The sequence below is a fragment of the Syngnathus floridae genome, chromosome 14 (genome assembly GCF_059516105.1).
Source record: "Syngnathus floridae isolate MCC-2025c chromosome 14, RoL_Sflo_1.0, whole genome shotgun sequence".
Lineage (NCBI taxonomy): Eukaryota > Metazoa > Chordata > Actinopteri > Syngnathiformes > Syngnathidae > Syngnathus > Syngnathus floridae.
Genome location: NC_142426.1, coordinates 3,043,998 through 3,059,629, shown reverse-complemented (window position 1 = coordinate 3,059,629; position 15,632 = coordinate 3,043,998). Strand labels below are relative to the sequence as shown.

The following is a 15,632-nucleotide window of genomic DNA, read 5'->3' as shown; positions in this document are numbered from 1 at the left end:
TAGTCCGGTCTCTCGTATAGTGAGTGTTTTGCAAACAACAGAACCTTTTTCGGCTTTCTCTTGGCATTTAAAAACGCAATTCTCAATCTAATGCACTTCAATGTCCTTCAAGACTAACTGTAGCAGGCGAGGGGGGGGGGGGGGGGGGTGTTACGATTCTGTTACCATTCTGCACACAGACCCATTTGGAGACAAGCCAACTTCACGTGCGCCAGCAACAAAATAAAATGTATCTAGTCATTTATCAATAAAAAATATATTTTCAAGTGTCATATGCACCACATTGAGTCAAATAGTCATGTTTTAGATTGTTTAGGTAGGTCATGAGTTCCCATTTTGCTTCCTGAACGATCCAAAGCACAGGACTGTAACTTTTCTGACATTTATTACAAGTCATTTGAGCCCTTTGGTCGGAGAGGATGTACAATATGGATCATGCGTTTACTGTTGTAGTTTGTGTCTCCAAAATAGAGATGTCTTGTCGACGTAAAGCTTTTTTTTTTTTTAAGTCAGTTTCCTAGTACAAAAGTGGATACATATGGAAACAAAAACACAGTTTGATGCTATAAAACATTGCTGGTCAATGGTATATACAAACTTTCCCAATGTTTATAATCGGTGTTAATAAAGTGATATTCACAATTCAAGGCCCAGTCCACAGGGGAACTTGGATTGATCTCTTAATATTTGAATGCACATGCAAATTAATTCCACATGAAAGTTAGTGTTTCACGTTTGTGTAAATTTTACCCACAAGCCCCAAACATCCCTACATTTTTTGCAAGTGTACACAATGGAATAGTATCCAAGAATATCAATTTCATTTTACAATGCTATTTTAAGTATGTATCAAATACACAGGAGCAAAGCCTCCATATCTTATAACATACACTAGTTATCTTTAATGGAGGGGGGGGGGGGGTCTCATGTCATGACCCACATAAATGTTGCTTCCAGGGAAAGTAAACCAGCAACTGCTTGGCGAAAAGGACAATAATACACACAGACTTGCCATGACTGTAGTTTGCTGTAATTCAGGGCACAGAAAGATCATAAAACAAGAACAGCAATTCATTTGTCACCTTTGCACCATAAGACACAAGTTACCTGATCTACATAATACAATACAACCATCCTTTTTTCCACTGCCTCAGTAACTAATGCACCACACGCCCTCTCCTTCACACAGTTAAAACATTAACAGTACACCCAAAAATTGGAACCCCTTGTATTTCATATACAGACTTGCTTGGACTCGGGTCATGTGAACCCACAAGGCTAAGAACGTGTTGGATGCCATTTGATTGCGTATATTTATTTCATTGATGTTTGTCGAGGACCCAAATTGAAGTTCCTCCATAAGAAAAGATTATCTACAGCAGGAGGCCCCCTTTTGGTCACAGCTGGGAATGTGATGTGAACTCCTCAATTTGGGAGTGATCGGAGCAGGTTGATGGGCCACAGAGTAAAAATGAAATTTGCCGTTTGCTGCAGCTACAGTGGAGGACTGACCGAGAAGAGACGGATTGACGAAAAGGTGGGTGCAAACCTGCTCTCTCAAAACAAAATCCACATATAAAATAAATGTGTAATGCATAAAAGCAGCAACACAATTTCATGTATAAGGTAAAAATAAATGGGGGATAACGACGCACTTTCAGATGGGGTCTAATTCCTTTGAGAATGAGGGGGGGGGGGGGGGGTCAATCCTCTGAGCTAGATGATGAGTCAGAGTCCTTCTGTGTGAGGATGACGTCATCTAATAGGGCCTCTTGATCTGAGCTGTCATAGTCTCCTTGGGAAAGGCTGTCACCAGCCTCAATTTTAACACCAAAGTCCGGACTGGTGAGGAAATGTTGGGAGGTCTCCAGGTCCTCCTCGTCCATCATGTAAGCTCCATCCGAGACCAAAGTCTCCTCTTCCACTCCTTCCAGGTAAGGATTTTCAGGTGTTGGCTCTGGAGTGTGGTGATGTTGGTGGTGATGATGGTGGTGGTGGTGGTGATGATGATGGTGGCGGTGACGAGTTTTCTTGGGGATGTCCGAGTGTTCAGTCAGCAGTCTATGGAAGAGCATTTCAGGCAAAAAGCCCTGCGAGAAAGAAATGTGGAACATGAATCTTGTAGGTAGCTTCATGGTATTTGAAGTCAAACAAAAGATTTGCAAAATGTTGGTTTCATATGCATGTACTGTTGATGAAGAATCAAGAATGGCGTACGTACAGAGTTCCGAACTGTTTCCGACCAATCAGGTGCGACGACTAAATCGGCATTTTCTTCTAGGTATTCTCTCAGATCTTGCAACATCGGACAGAATGCGGCGCCGATCTTAAGTGGAGAAACAAAACATTTGTTAGCAGAAAATGTCAACAGGTGTGAAATAAGTGTGTTCAACCCAAGTGTCTGACCTTCTTTCCTGTCCGTATGTTAATAAGCTTGACCTTCTCATTGCCTGTCAGCACTTTATCTGCCTTCCTCCTCCTCTTTCTCTTGCTCCTGTTCACAAGAAGCTGAAGAGAAAAGTATGTGACCCCAAATGCCATTTTGCTCCTCGCGTTGCTCTTTGGAGACCAGAGAACAACAAAACGTCCAATGCATTGATAATTTGTTGTACCTCTAGCATGTCTCCCTCCACTTCATATTCTGGATTCTCTTTCAGCCAGGTGGGAGGGTCCCGGCGGCGAGGAATACGCTCCAGTGGGTCAAGGAAGCCATCTGGGTCTGATAACTACAACATAGAAGAATGGCAGGCAACAAGTCAGCAGTCAAAAGGTGGTGTGGTTGTCGCACCTAAATGCTTTTTCATTAAGATGTACCTCCAGTTCTTTGCGCCTCTTACGGCTGCTTTCTCCCCCTGACCCGTTGGGCATCAGTGCCTGCTTCGAGAAGGTCAGCTTCAGACCCTCCTCCTGGTAAAGTGACAGAGATGTATTGAGCCATAATAAACACCACCGCTGCTGTCGACGAAAAACTCACAAATAAATCAATACTGATCGGAAATGAAAAACCAAAAGAGATTTGAATTTTTGGGCTAGTTGGACAATGTCAACTTACAAAGTTGAACATGTTCTGTGGGCAAAAAACAAAACAATGGCCTGATTATGATGATCAGGATGATACACAAAGCGAGACCCTAAAGGTTAAGTGCACAATGACCTTGAGGAGTTTGACAGTGAATTCTCCATCCTCTCCTTCTCCTCCAGGAACGCCGATGGGTTTGCGGCCCGCCCGAGCATAAGCCATTTCGTCTCCCTGCAGCTCGGAGCTTTGGTTAATGTGAGTTTCAGACACGTAGCGTCGCCCTGACGGCCACTGCCCGGTGAGCACCAGTGTGCACAAACTATCCAGACGGTTGATCAGCACACGGTCCTGAGTTTGAATGAAAGACATTCATTAAACATCAACCGCCAGCAAATCATGTGTGTACATAGTAGATATAGCTGTAACTTTACGAGTCATTTAAAAACAAATTCCAAGATGTTTTCCTGCCAAATAGTTCCAATTCCATGGTTGGATTATTTTTGAAAAGGTCCATATTTACCTTGGGCCAGTCTACTCTGATAGGATCCGCAGGCGGAATGCCATCCTGAGACAAGGCCATTGAGAGTAAACTGTTTTCTTCATCGACATCACACGTCTTCGCACCTAGAAGAAAACAAAGAGCAAAGTCTTATTAATGTGTCCAACTGTGCATTGTTCTTGTCCAATCCCAGCTGACCTCCACCCGCTTCTTCTTCACTATCTCCGCTGTCATCACTGCTGCCCGATCGATCAGATGACGACGAACCTGAATCTGAGTCCGAATCCGAATCGGACCCACCCTCTTCACCTCCTTTGCTTGCTCCCTTGTTTTTGTTCTTCTTGAAGCTCCAGCTTTGTCCTCGTGCCTTGCCATCATGGTGAGTCAAAGGCGTACTTTGCAGGTGAGCATTGATTTCACCACCTAGCAAACTAATGGCCATTTCTTGTCCGTCCTCCTTCACATCCGGCACCTCTGCAATGGACTTTGGCTGGTTGAGGTGCATGACGGGTTGCGGTTGGGGCAGAGGCGGGGCTTGCTGGTTCTGGATGAATTCATCTCGGGCCGCAGTGAACGTGAACTGCGGGTCTGGGAAGACCGACAGCTCGGTGCGGCTGACGCCGTGCAGTGCTGTGCCGAGCATCAGCTGACGGTCGTGCTCCGGAATACTCCACCAGGTGGGCAGCTCGGAGGTGCGGGGTGCCAGCACCAGACGTTCTTCCAGGGAGGGGTGCGGAAGGACTCGTTCACGGAGGCGACGGAGGAGGCTGATGCGATACAGTGTGCGGGAAGCACGCTCCTCTGTGATGGGGGCCACAGTCTGGGGAAGCGGTGACAAATCTAGGGAACGTACATAGAGTTGTTACATTTTGGCAGTGCCTCTGCAATAAATGTTCATATTTGAGTATCGGGGTGGCTGTAGTTACCCTCCTCCCGGCCAGGACGCAGATGGCACACTCTCCGGCACATGGCTACAAAAGAGCGGAAGTAGCGGCTAAGGCTTTCATCCGTTTTTTTATCCAGGCGTGCAAAGGTGCGGAATCGTGCCCATTCATAGTCTGGTTCTTCGCCTTCAACAATGCCAGGCTTTTTCATTCTTTCTACACCAAAGGTTGAGACAACTCGGTAGAAGTCACATTCTTCTCTGCGTGTCCACCTGCAGAAAGGCAAATCGAATTGTGACTTCCATCCAAGTGAAATTCATTGGTGGCGTTGTGTAAACCAACATGCATTTTTGAAGAAGAGCCATTTCAAATCTGTATACCTTTGTTGTCGCTCCTGTCGTGCTATCTCTTTCAGCTTGCTGGCCTGCTCACATCTCCTGCGTCTGCGATCGCCCTTGGCCTCCGCTTCAATTTTTAGCTGCTCCTGCCTGTAGCTGCGCTGGTAAGCTGTGACCAACCGCCGTAAGCGTGCGGTAAGGGAGGAACTCGAGGGCCAATCGCAACCGCTCTGGTTCTGGTTAGCAACACTTTCTGTGATCACTGCAACCGCCTTGTCTTCAACAGAGATGTCCTCCTCCATCTTCATACCATCAGACTGTCAGAAGGAGTCATTAAATGACAATGTAAAACACTTAATTGTCGAAGCATTTCACAGCAATCTCAGAGGTATACCTCATCATAAGAGTCTTTGGGGAGTCTTGATGCAGGCTTAAACTCTGGGTCCTCTGAGTATTTATCATAGTCAGCTCTGAGTAAAACAAATAAGTTAATCAACAAGTCACAAGCATGTGTCATAAGTCGTAAGCATATGTCATGACTCACTCATCTCCCAGCTCGCCATCAGCAGTGTGCTGCTCGGCATCGATAGCCTTGTCGTCTGGGCGGCCCACCCTCTCCAGGAAACAGAGACGTGGATCAGCACGCATGGTTGTGTACATCTCATAACCTAGAAACAGAGTGACCACTTTCATTTCATGCTAGCAGCAGTAGTAGTAAGTTTGGCCACCCGAGATTCTCCAGAACTTTCTTACCGTGTTTAAAGACACCAGCCAGCAGAGAGCGATCCGCCTCACCATCCCACCATGTTGTAGGTACCTCTTGCTGCTCCATCTCTGGCATCCAGATATCTACATCTCTGAAAAGAAACACATTAGTTGTTCGTGTGTCTCACGGTAGCTTTTATAAGATTAGATTCTTAGATTAATATCACATATTAAAATTAGAGTCCCAAAACATCCTCTTTTAAAAATATTTGGGGAAATAAGAAGGTTTCTCCATTGAAGGCAATGGCCTTATTTTTTAACAAAATATAGGGTATTTCAGTGAATAAATGTGCAAGTCAGTAAGTAAATGGTAGCAATCTTCTACTGTTTTAATTCTTAGTAAGTTGTATCGCATCACTGGTGAGCTTTTTTTTTTTTTTTAGGAACACCCATGGACTATTCATGTTGTCCTTGGAGCCAACGAGTACCTGCTAGTACCATGCTTTTTTTTTTTCTTCAAGCGACTGGACTCATTAACTTCGCTTGTTTGCCCCTCTCTGTAAGCAGTAATCATATTGCGCCCTTTATGAATGATTTATTTTACCTAATGTCAGCCCCTTTTAGGACAGACTCAGCATGTTCACCAATCACTTCCTGTTTCAGATAGTACAGCATGCGCACCCTGAGCAACACCCTATGAGAGAAGAGACGTGGAATAGTAACATAGCCCAAAAGTACACATTTGCAGCAAAACAACTTTGATGGGCCACCAACTTGTTGCACTGGTGTTTGAGATGTTTGCGGTAGCTGTCATCCAGCAGCAGCGTGTCTGGGTTGTACTTGCGGATCCATTCCACCTTCTGCACATCAAATGTGCTCTGAGCTTTTACCCTCTTCCCTTTTCTACCTCTGGGGACTGGGATGGAAAGGCCTGAGACAAACAAAAGTCAACTCAACCAAGGAGAGAATTTCTGTGACTCCAATAAAAACAAAACAAAGCCACTTGAGCTACCTATTTTATATGACATGCAAGTTGAAACTTTTAAGCCATGATCATTTTCCTACCAGAGTGGTTGAGCAGTGTTTGGGGTTCACGTCCGTTCTCTGGTGGAGTGATGAGTTCCCAGATGAAACTCTTAATGTTCTCATCGCCACGATAGTGAAGAAGACAAAATACCAGGATGACCCGGCAGATTGTCTCCACATCGCGCTCGCTCAGGCGCCGCTTACATCGGGCATGAGAGAGAATGTCCCTCCAGCGGCCCCAACTGGAAAAAAATAAATAATTGTGTCAACAAGTGGGTCACAATGATAATTAATGTTATAATAAAGCCCAATATAATATAAGGAAGCCAATTGTGCATACCCATAGACAAGCAGATGTTTTTCCACACGGAAACAGTCAGTGCGACCGTAGCCAACTCCAGTATGGCGATCAGCACGTCGGGAAGAGCGAGAATGTCTGGAATTCACAGGTGGGTACTCTTCGTCACTGTCAGCATCAGTTAGTTCTGCCCCTTCTCCTCGCAGAGTGGAATATTGCCGGGTCTGCTTGCGCACTCTGGGAGTGTCAATAACGAGTGTGTTCTAAGGGGTGAAAGAAACAATGATGTGTTACTCCCAGCAAATTTAGAGAAAATACAGGTACACAAAACAATTTTCCCAAGTGACAATCAGTTTACCTTTCTGTTGATGGTGTCCATGTCTATGTCAGCTTTCTTGGCCCACTTCTCCCAGAATTCCGGGTCGTCGAGGGCAATGTCATTTCGGTTCTCGGAGGCCACAAAGCTGGCCTTTGAGAAGGTGGAGCCCTTGCCCTCACTCTCTATGGTGATGGTGGTGGCTCTGCGCTGGAGGATCTGGTCAATGTCTTCCTCACAGAAGCGGCTACCCTCGTCGTTCTCGTCCATAATGGCGGCGTAAGCGCCTTTCCTCAGCAAATCTTCAATCTCCTTCTTCGAAAACTGCTGGATCTGGTGGAAGTAACAACATTTAGGAAATAAAGTCATCCATAATATAAATTGTAGGTGATTTTCTTCTTACCCCGTTGACATTACTGTCTTTATTGCCACTCATGCTTTGCAGGACGGCACGGTCGAGACCCAGCTTTAGACTGGCTTTGTCCAACATTTCTCTCTCGTAGGAATTCCTCGTGATCAGACGGTAGACTTTGACTGCCTTTGACTGGCCAATACGATGACATCGGGCTTGTGCCTGAGGAAGTTTAAAAAAAAAAAAAAAATTGGTATCGATCCGTAAAAGGAAAAAAAAACAACAACTCCAAAACCGGTAATGTTGGGCAGAACAGCAGTTGAATCTGTACCTGCAGGTCATTTTGAGGGTTCCAGTCCGAGTCAAATATGACGCAGGTGTCAGCCGCGGTGAGGTTGATACCCAAGCCGCCAGCTCGGGTACACAGCAGAAAGACAAAGCGGTCCGAGTCCGGCTTGCTGAAGCGATCGATGGCAGCCTGTCGTAAATTGCCACGGACTCTGCCATCAATCCGCTCATACAGGTATCTAGAAGGATTTGGAAACAATAACTTCAAAAGAGCCGTATGACAAGCGGAGGAAAATCAGGCAAAGCCTCCCACCTCTTATTGATGAGGTAGTCCTCCAGAATGTCTAAGCAGCGCACCATTTGGGAGAAGATAAGGACTTTGTGACCACCAGCCTTGAGCCGTGGCAGAAGCTTGTCCAGCAAGACGAGTTTTCCAGCTGACCGAATTAAGGCTTGCAAATGGAAGTCTGGAGCCAGAGGGTCATATACTTGCCGTAACTCTGCTACAATCTTCTCCTCCGCACCTTGTTCGAAAAGACACGACATCATTGGATGAAAGGGATTTCAAGTTAACAACATTCGGACCATATGATTCCAAGTTTATACATAAGAAGTCTTTTTCATTTTTACGTTTGTATAAAAGCGTGAACTAAGAGCATGTTATAATACCGTTGATGAGGTAAGGGTGGTTGCAGCACTTGCGCAGTTCCATCATAGTGTTGAGCAGATTGGGGACATTGCTGTTACTGTTTGCTCCTAAACTGAGAAAACTGAAGTTCCTCTCCAAGATTGCCCGGTAGTACTTTTTCTGAATATCTGTCAACTCAACCTTAGAGGAATGCAAAAGGTATGCTGAGACTGTTGCAAATTGTTGTTTTATCATGAAAAATGATCATCATGCATTAAGAACATTGATTAACCTCAATTATTGTCTCCTGTTTGGGTGCCAAATTCTTCTCGACGTCTTCTTTGAGCCTTCGCAACATCATCGGCTTCAATATAGCTTGCAGCTTCTGAACCTGAGGCGTTAAAATAAAAAATGGAGAAAAATAGAACATGCTCAGTCACAGCCAAATTTAAAATATCTAATATGAAGTTATTATGACAACTATGACTTATACTTTTATAGTCGCAAGAATAGTATTGAATGATCGATCATATATCAAGTATTTTGCACCTGCTCCTCGGTTTTGAGGTCTCCAAATTCCCTAAGAAATTCAATTTCAGAGGGGAACTGTGCGGGCTCCAGGAAATGAAGCAAACTGAAGAGTTCCTCCACAGTATTCTGCAGAGGAGTTCCAGTCAACAGCACCTTGTGCTCCTAGGGGCAAAAACAATAAGGTGACTTCCAAATCAGAGACTACTCCCTGCTCGGTCAGCATCATAGGCTTTCATGATTCTACGCCAGTCAACTCACCAGTTCCAACATTTTCAAGCTGTCCAACAGCTTGCAGTTACGATTCTTGAGGCGATGCGCTTCATCGATGATCACGCAACGCCAGGATATCTCCCTCAGCTCGGGGCAGTCAGACAACACCATTTCAAAAGTTGTGATCAGCGCATCAAACTTGTACGCGCCCGGGATTAAATGTTCCTGTGCACAAAATGGCGACATCAATTAGAAACCGACAATTTCAGTCTAATCAGTTCCTATCGAGCCTACCTTGTCGTCTTTACAGTACATCTCGTACTGTTGGATCATCTGCCTGCTGGCCAAGCTGCCGTGGTAGACGATGGCATTCATGTTGGTCCACGTGGAGAATTCCCTCTCCCAGTTGGTGATGGTGGAAAGGGGGGCAATCACCAGGAAGGGACCCTGGATCCCAGTAGCATAAATCTCAGACAGCAGAGTGATGGACTGAATTGTTTTGCCTAGACCCATTTCATCTGCTAGGATACAGTTTTGCCTGAAACATAAGGTGTGAGCAAAGCAAGGGAGAATCGTTGAGAGAAAGAAAGAAATATTTCAACATTTTCTTCCCTCAGTCATTCAGTACAATTTCCCTTAAGAATATTCTTTCAAGCTAAATATGTGCCATTATTTTGCGCATTCTTGTTTTTTTAAATTATTTTATTGCCACTTATTTACAGTCAACTGTTTGTGGTCAGTGAAATATCCGACACTGAGGTGTTGCTTGTTTTTTTAAACAAATAAATGTTACAATACACACGAGTTTCTTACTAATGCGCACTGACAGTCACTTTGCAGTAGTCACATGTATTCAGGCTTCAAATGAACGACATTCATGTGTTTTTCAAGCCTAAAAAGAACATGCACGGTTTCGTCTCCTGTAAAAGTAGGTCGTGACATAATGACGTAATGTAGGTACCTGCATAAAATCAGTTGAGAACAACTGCCCTGAACCAGGTTACCCGTGTAGAGTTGCCAAATACGACTGCTCAATGTTTGACTGGCATTTTGTTATATTTTGCAGACACGTCATGGCGTGACACGTACCTGTTGTACCAGTTGAAGAGCAGCCAGTTGACACCCTCCAGTTGATATTCTCGAAGAGTGTTGCCATTCTTGTACTCTCTCGTCTCCTCCAACTTCTTCCACGAGCCAGCCTGCGGCCGCGTCTACAGTAGAGGACAGCGACAAAAAAATTATAGAATCACCGCAAATGAACATACACACTGGCCATCTGTGTTTAGTCTTTTGAATGTTGACGAATGACTGGAGCCAATGCATGTCATTTTTTTTCTAGAACCTAAGACTGGAAGACAATAAACTCTTAATATCTAGAACTTCAGTCCTTACCATTTTCTTGAGGCGAGGTTGTCGGGTTTGGATTTTTTTAAACTCTTCAACCTTGCCCTCATCCACATCCTCATTCAACTCCCAGGTTGCATCTTCATAAGGCAGAGAGCACCACTTAACCAGGTAGTAAATCACTGGCTAAAGGCATGGAGCAAAGAGTCGTAGTTAGTAACGATGCAAGACATTTACATCATTCAGATGATAATTGTGTCGTTTCTTCTACCTCGCCATTGTCTTTGTCTGTACTGTGGGATACATCCAGAATCCTGTCCACTTCCACATAGTCGGGATTAAAGACCTCCTCCTCCTGAAGACAACCAGAGCCAAATACATTCAAATCATTTCAATACAACAGCAGCAGTAAACAGTAGGAGGAAAAACGTATGTGAACCCTTGCAACATGATAAACCATGTACAGCATGAATCCTGCTTATTTTGACAGTGATTGTGTGCTTATTGACCACATTTCACCATTATGGACATATGAATATTTATGCAGATATTTAAGTTCAAAGGGTTCACATCATTTTTCCGCCCAATGTGTGTGGTGGAGAAGCTGTAACCCAAAAAGTACGTTTGCACTCTCACCTCATGGAAAAAATGCCTCATCTGCGCATGTTTGGTCTTGAACCTTTTGATCTTTTGATGGATCCTCTTGTCTTTCTCCAGTTGCCCCATGGTGGCCCATTCGCAGTGTAAGTATGAACTGCAAACAACAATGTGAACTTGTATTCTAGTCACATACTCTTTGGCCGCATTTTGCTTGTCAAGAACGTGAGACTTACTAGTTCTTGTATTTGACAAAGAATTCCTCAAGATTGGTGTACTGGCCTAGGGAGACCTAACAAGAAAACACCATTTTTTTTAAAGTCAATTTGAAATGCAACAGTGAACGAGAAGTACATGCAAAAAAGCATACCTCCTTCTTTGTTACTCGCATGGAAAGAATTTTATCTACAATGGCAGCATCCTCCTCACTTGGGTTTTCCTGCACAGATAAAAAAAAACATGACATTTCAATGAAGGGAAATTCAGTATTTTCAGTCTCGTCTCAAAAGTGAATGACTCAACACACCACAAAGAACTGCATGCCAGGCAGTCCGTCACCATGTAAGTCAATGCCCTGGTGGATGTGGGCCGCTGCCGGTGCCGCACTGATGGAGGCCACGGCCGCCGTGGTCGTCGTAACGTCAACATCCTCCTGCTCGTCCTCGTCGTCTGTTATCTTAATGTCCAGGTCCTCGGTGTACTTCTTTCTGTTCACCACGCGATTAGAGCGCCTCTTCTGGACGGAGGAATTTTTCCATTTTCATGATTAGTCAATTTAATATTATACACAATATCCCTTGAGGACCGTTTTCAAATGCGCGTTCTTACCATGATCAGATCTTCTTCAAGTGCAGCAGGTGAGGGAGGACTCAACTCGCCATCTGAATGATCAGAAGATGGATTCCTTTTTCTTTTCTTTGCCCCCACAAGTGTAATAGTGCTACAAGAAGACCGAGAAATGAAAAGACATCAGTGACTGGTCATCCAAGGATCAAGTTAACATTTTTCCACAGTGTATCTCTTACTTTATCTTGGCTTTGCTTTTGCTCTTAATGCCACCAGCAGGTATGGTGGTGCCGCCACAATCGACAAGCGTCCCTCCGGCTGGCTTTGCTTTGCCTTTTTTGTCAGCTCCTCCTGCACTTTTAGATAGCGTTCCGGCTATTACAGGACTTTTCTTCTTGCTCCCTCCCCCGCTTGTCTTTTTCTTTGCCGACGTGACAACGGTCACAGTGCCTCCAATTTCTGGCGAGGTCTGCGTGGAAGGAAGTTCGTCCTGGTTGAGTACTCGAGGCAAGTTCTTCTCCCCGCGCGCTTTTGCCCTCGCTATAGCTTCGGCCACAATTCGATTTGCCTTCTCCTGCTTGCAGAGGATCTCCACGCGTCGCACAGAGGATGAATCGCCAGGGGCCTTGGTGATGCGGATAGCCTGCGTTGCCGTGGTGGTCGTACTAGAGGGGCCCGCTGTTGAAGCGTTGACGACCTTCACCACTGAGACAGCCCCACCGGCTGTAGCCGCCGCGCTAGTCTGTATGGGCAAATGACATGATGTTGCTGTTCAGCTCACATGGAAAATACCTATCTACAAGTCGTAAAAAAAAATTATTACCTGTGGCTGCAGAAGCATTTTGAGAGGCACTGCAACTCTCTGCCCTCCTTGGCCTTGGGAAATCTGCAGTACCTGCGGGCTACCAGTACCGCTTGCTCCTGAAACCAACTGGTACTGAAAAATGACAAACGTAAGTCACAAACTGCTGGTCAACCGTCACACTAAAACAATAACTTTGACCGGCTTTCAAAAGTATGACTTAACATATTGAATGCTTTTCATTTTGCAATGACTAATTGAAGGCTTTTACCTTAACTCCTCCTTGCTGGTTTGGCTGCTGTTGCACCTGCAACTGGATTGTAAGGACTTTGGGCTGCCCTCCTGCTTGACCTGCAGCCCGGGCCTGGGTCAAGGCTGCCAGCTGGCTTCCCTGGAGGACCAGTTTACCTCCCGGGAGCTGTCCCAGTACTAGTCTTGTTGGAGCTTGGACCTGTGGTTGACCTCCTTGAACCTGTGTGACCTGAGGTTGGGCTACAACAGTTTGACCCATTGTGGAAACGGCTCCAGCTTGCGAAGGCTGCTGGAGAACCAGGGTGATTCGTTTTGCTTCACTCCCCTAAAGTCACAAACACAGTTCATTAGTAACATTGCAATCATGAGCAAACAGGCCATATAGCCAAGTGTGATAGCAAACCAGTTCAGCCTCATTTGACAGTCCGACTGCAAGGAGCACTTACTGGGGTTTGGGCCTGCATGGCTGGCTGGAGTTGGACCTGGTTCTGAGCTTGGATTTGGATTTGAGCAGGCTGGCTCTGGGGCTGGACTTGCACTTGAGCTTGGGGAATCTGTGCTTGCATCTGCACTTGGACTTGCTGGCCTTGCTGGGGCATGGAGGTGAGCAGCAACTGTTTCACTGGACCATTGGGGGACTGCAGCAGCCTCTGTACACCCGCAGCGCCAACCTTCACTTGAGTTTGTCCTGTGGTTGTTTGGTTCAAGACCGCTCCTCCTTGTAGCACGGCTGGTTTAAGCGGTGAGCCAGACACCAAACGGATGACTTTGCCACCTGTAGAACTTGTGGCTCCTGGTACAGTTTGGAGGACCTGGGCTTGCCCCTGGGGACCTTTGAGAATGACAATCTTCCCTCCCGCTTGCTGCGTGAGAGCAGATAGCTGCTGGGGAGTGAGCTGCTGGGCGATCTGGGCGAGCTGCTGAGCAGCAGTGGTGGTGGTGGCTGAGGGGCTGGAAACAGTTAGCGGTGAGTTAAGCAGGACAGTGCTACTGCTGACCACATTGGTGTTGCTAGCTATGGATACTGTGGCATGGGCTTGAACTTGAGGTACAGTATCAACAACAGCAGGAGCCTGGGCTACAGTGGGAAGCGTGGCTAAAGAAACAGTCTGAGCAGTCACCACTGCTGCCGTCTGCTGTGCGGGAACTGGAATGGATTCCTGTGCAGGTACGGTGGCGGTTGTGGCAGGAACACAAAGGTCAGCATTGACCGGCAGATCAGGCGTGGGCTCTGATTCAACTGGTGGATCCACCTGACCTAACGCCAGCTTAAGAGCCTCTTCCACAGGGTCTGATGAACCCTGAGAAAAGGAGTCATCAGGGATAGCGTCCAGGTTAAACAGGGGTGTGTCCTCAAAGAGGTCCATTATAGGGTCTGCCATCTTGCCCCCTCCACACAGGGAGATGGGCACAATGTTAGAGCCGCTCCGAGATGAAAGCTAAATTGTACTGATCCAGTTCTTCAAAATGTCAAAGAAAACACCTGGAGAAGACAAAGAAAACAGACATTAATTCGACCAATTCAGCTGGATTTCAACATTTGCTCTATGGTGTGTATATAGTGTTTAGTGATAACAATTAATACATGCATAATGAATGAGCACTAATCAATCCAGCCATTAGATTCTCCTGTTTTTGACTGTTGGATTTTTCAATACAAAATATATGCAGCAAACTTCAAACCGATGCACACAATTCATGAGAACAAATAACCATTGCACACTACCATCATAGCTCCAAGAGAATTACAAGAGTAATTCACCTTCAAGTGGCCAACACAAAATCAAAAGGTCAATACATTCTCAGTTAACAAAACCCTCTGAAAGGATCAGTACATTCTATTTCTAATGTTGAAAATACCGCCAATATGTTGTGATCATACACACAACTGTGCTCATAAGTTTACATATCCTGGAGCATTTTACAAATGTGCACCCCTCATTAGAAAAAACTCTTATTTTCAAATGAAACTATTTCAGAATAGCGCAAACATTTAACACACTATCGCAACAAAGTAAATATGTTCAATATTGAGGTTTAAGTAGACTCCCCCCCCCCCCCACAAAGGCGATACTTCTCATTATCTACTATGAGCACAACTACGTTAAGTATCAAGTAAGCTACAACTTATTCCAAAAATAAACAACAGCGTCAAATATTTAGTGATTCGGAAGAGTTGGCATTGAAATAGGGCGAGAGGAGGCAGTGATGGAGATGTAGGATGCTTTCCTCTGCTCACATTGCAGTCTGCCTCACAAAACCGTCGGTTAGCATTAGCATCTACCGTCAAGATGTGCCTATTGCCAAAGCGTGTGTGCAAGCACTTGATATATTCACTCCAAACCACGCCGTGTTATGTTTGGGACAGTTGACTGGCTTCTGGCCCAATTACAAGCGACCATCAAGTCGACCGGACTCCTTCAATCTCATCAACAAACCCGACCAAACCAAAGCAACGTGCCACAATAACCATTACCCGTCAACGTTCTGACACGGGTTAGGCCGCAATACTCTTTCAGTTGATCTGCGTCCATTTCTCGGTGAAATAGCCGAAAATAACCATCGGGTCCGCCGCCCAAAGGCTCACAGTAATAATTCGGGGCGCTAAATTTACCTTTGCATCGACACACATGGCTTTCTCCGTCTCACAACACAGTACGATTACAGGAAACGGCTAGGGAAGAGCAGGAACTAACATTCTTGCTCGAAAGCCCGTACAAAGCCTGCCTCGCGGACTCTAACAAGCTACGATTGGTC

The 15,632-nt window shown here is 45.5% G+C and overlaps 1 protein-coding gene across 2 annotated transcripts; it reads right to left on the bottom strand.

Moving 5' to 3' along the window:
• Positions 1–366: 366 nt before the first annotated feature.
• On the bottom strand, positions 367–15,601 carry chd8 (chromodomain helicase DNA binding protein 8). 2 transcript variants are annotated; one of them, XM_088396408.1, is made up of 40 exons: positions 15,490–15,601; positions 13,322–14,358; positions 12,895–13,200; positions 12,645–12,758; positions 12,390–12,563; positions 12,061–12,290; positions 11,864–11,975; positions 11,562–11,771; positions 11,406–11,474; positions 11,272–11,327; positions 11,075–11,192; positions 10,710–10,793; positions 10,487–10,624; positions 10,184–10,305; positions 9,389–9,632; positions 9,143–9,319; positions 8,903–9,046; positions 8,646–8,744; positions 8,395–8,554; positions 8,039–8,249; positions 7,769–7,964; positions 7,489–7,659; positions 7,128–7,418; positions 6,812–7,032; positions 6,511–6,713; positions 6,220–6,376; positions 6,050–6,139; positions 5,494–5,597; positions 5,285–5,408; positions 5,135–5,210; positions 4,783–5,057; positions 4,445–4,674; positions 3,717–4,358; positions 3,540–3,643; positions 3,155–3,367; positions 2,815–2,907; positions 2,613–2,726; positions 2,407–2,508; positions 2,222–2,326; positions 367–2,090 (listed from the first exon to the last, which is right to left on the bottom strand). In XM_088396408.1, exons 2-40 carry the CDS (start codon positions 14,255–14,257, stop codon positions 1,704–1,706), a joined length of 7,602 nt encoding a protein of 2,533 aa, XP_088252534.1. In that variant the 5' UTR covers positions 14,258–14,358; positions 15,490–15,601; the 3' UTR covers positions 367–1,703. The 2 variants fall into 2 exon arrangements, with proteins under 2 accessions (XP_088252534.1, XP_088252533.1); XM_088396407.1 differs by having other exon boundaries at positions 12,061–12,563.
• Positions 15,602–15,632: the final 31 nt, after the last annotated feature.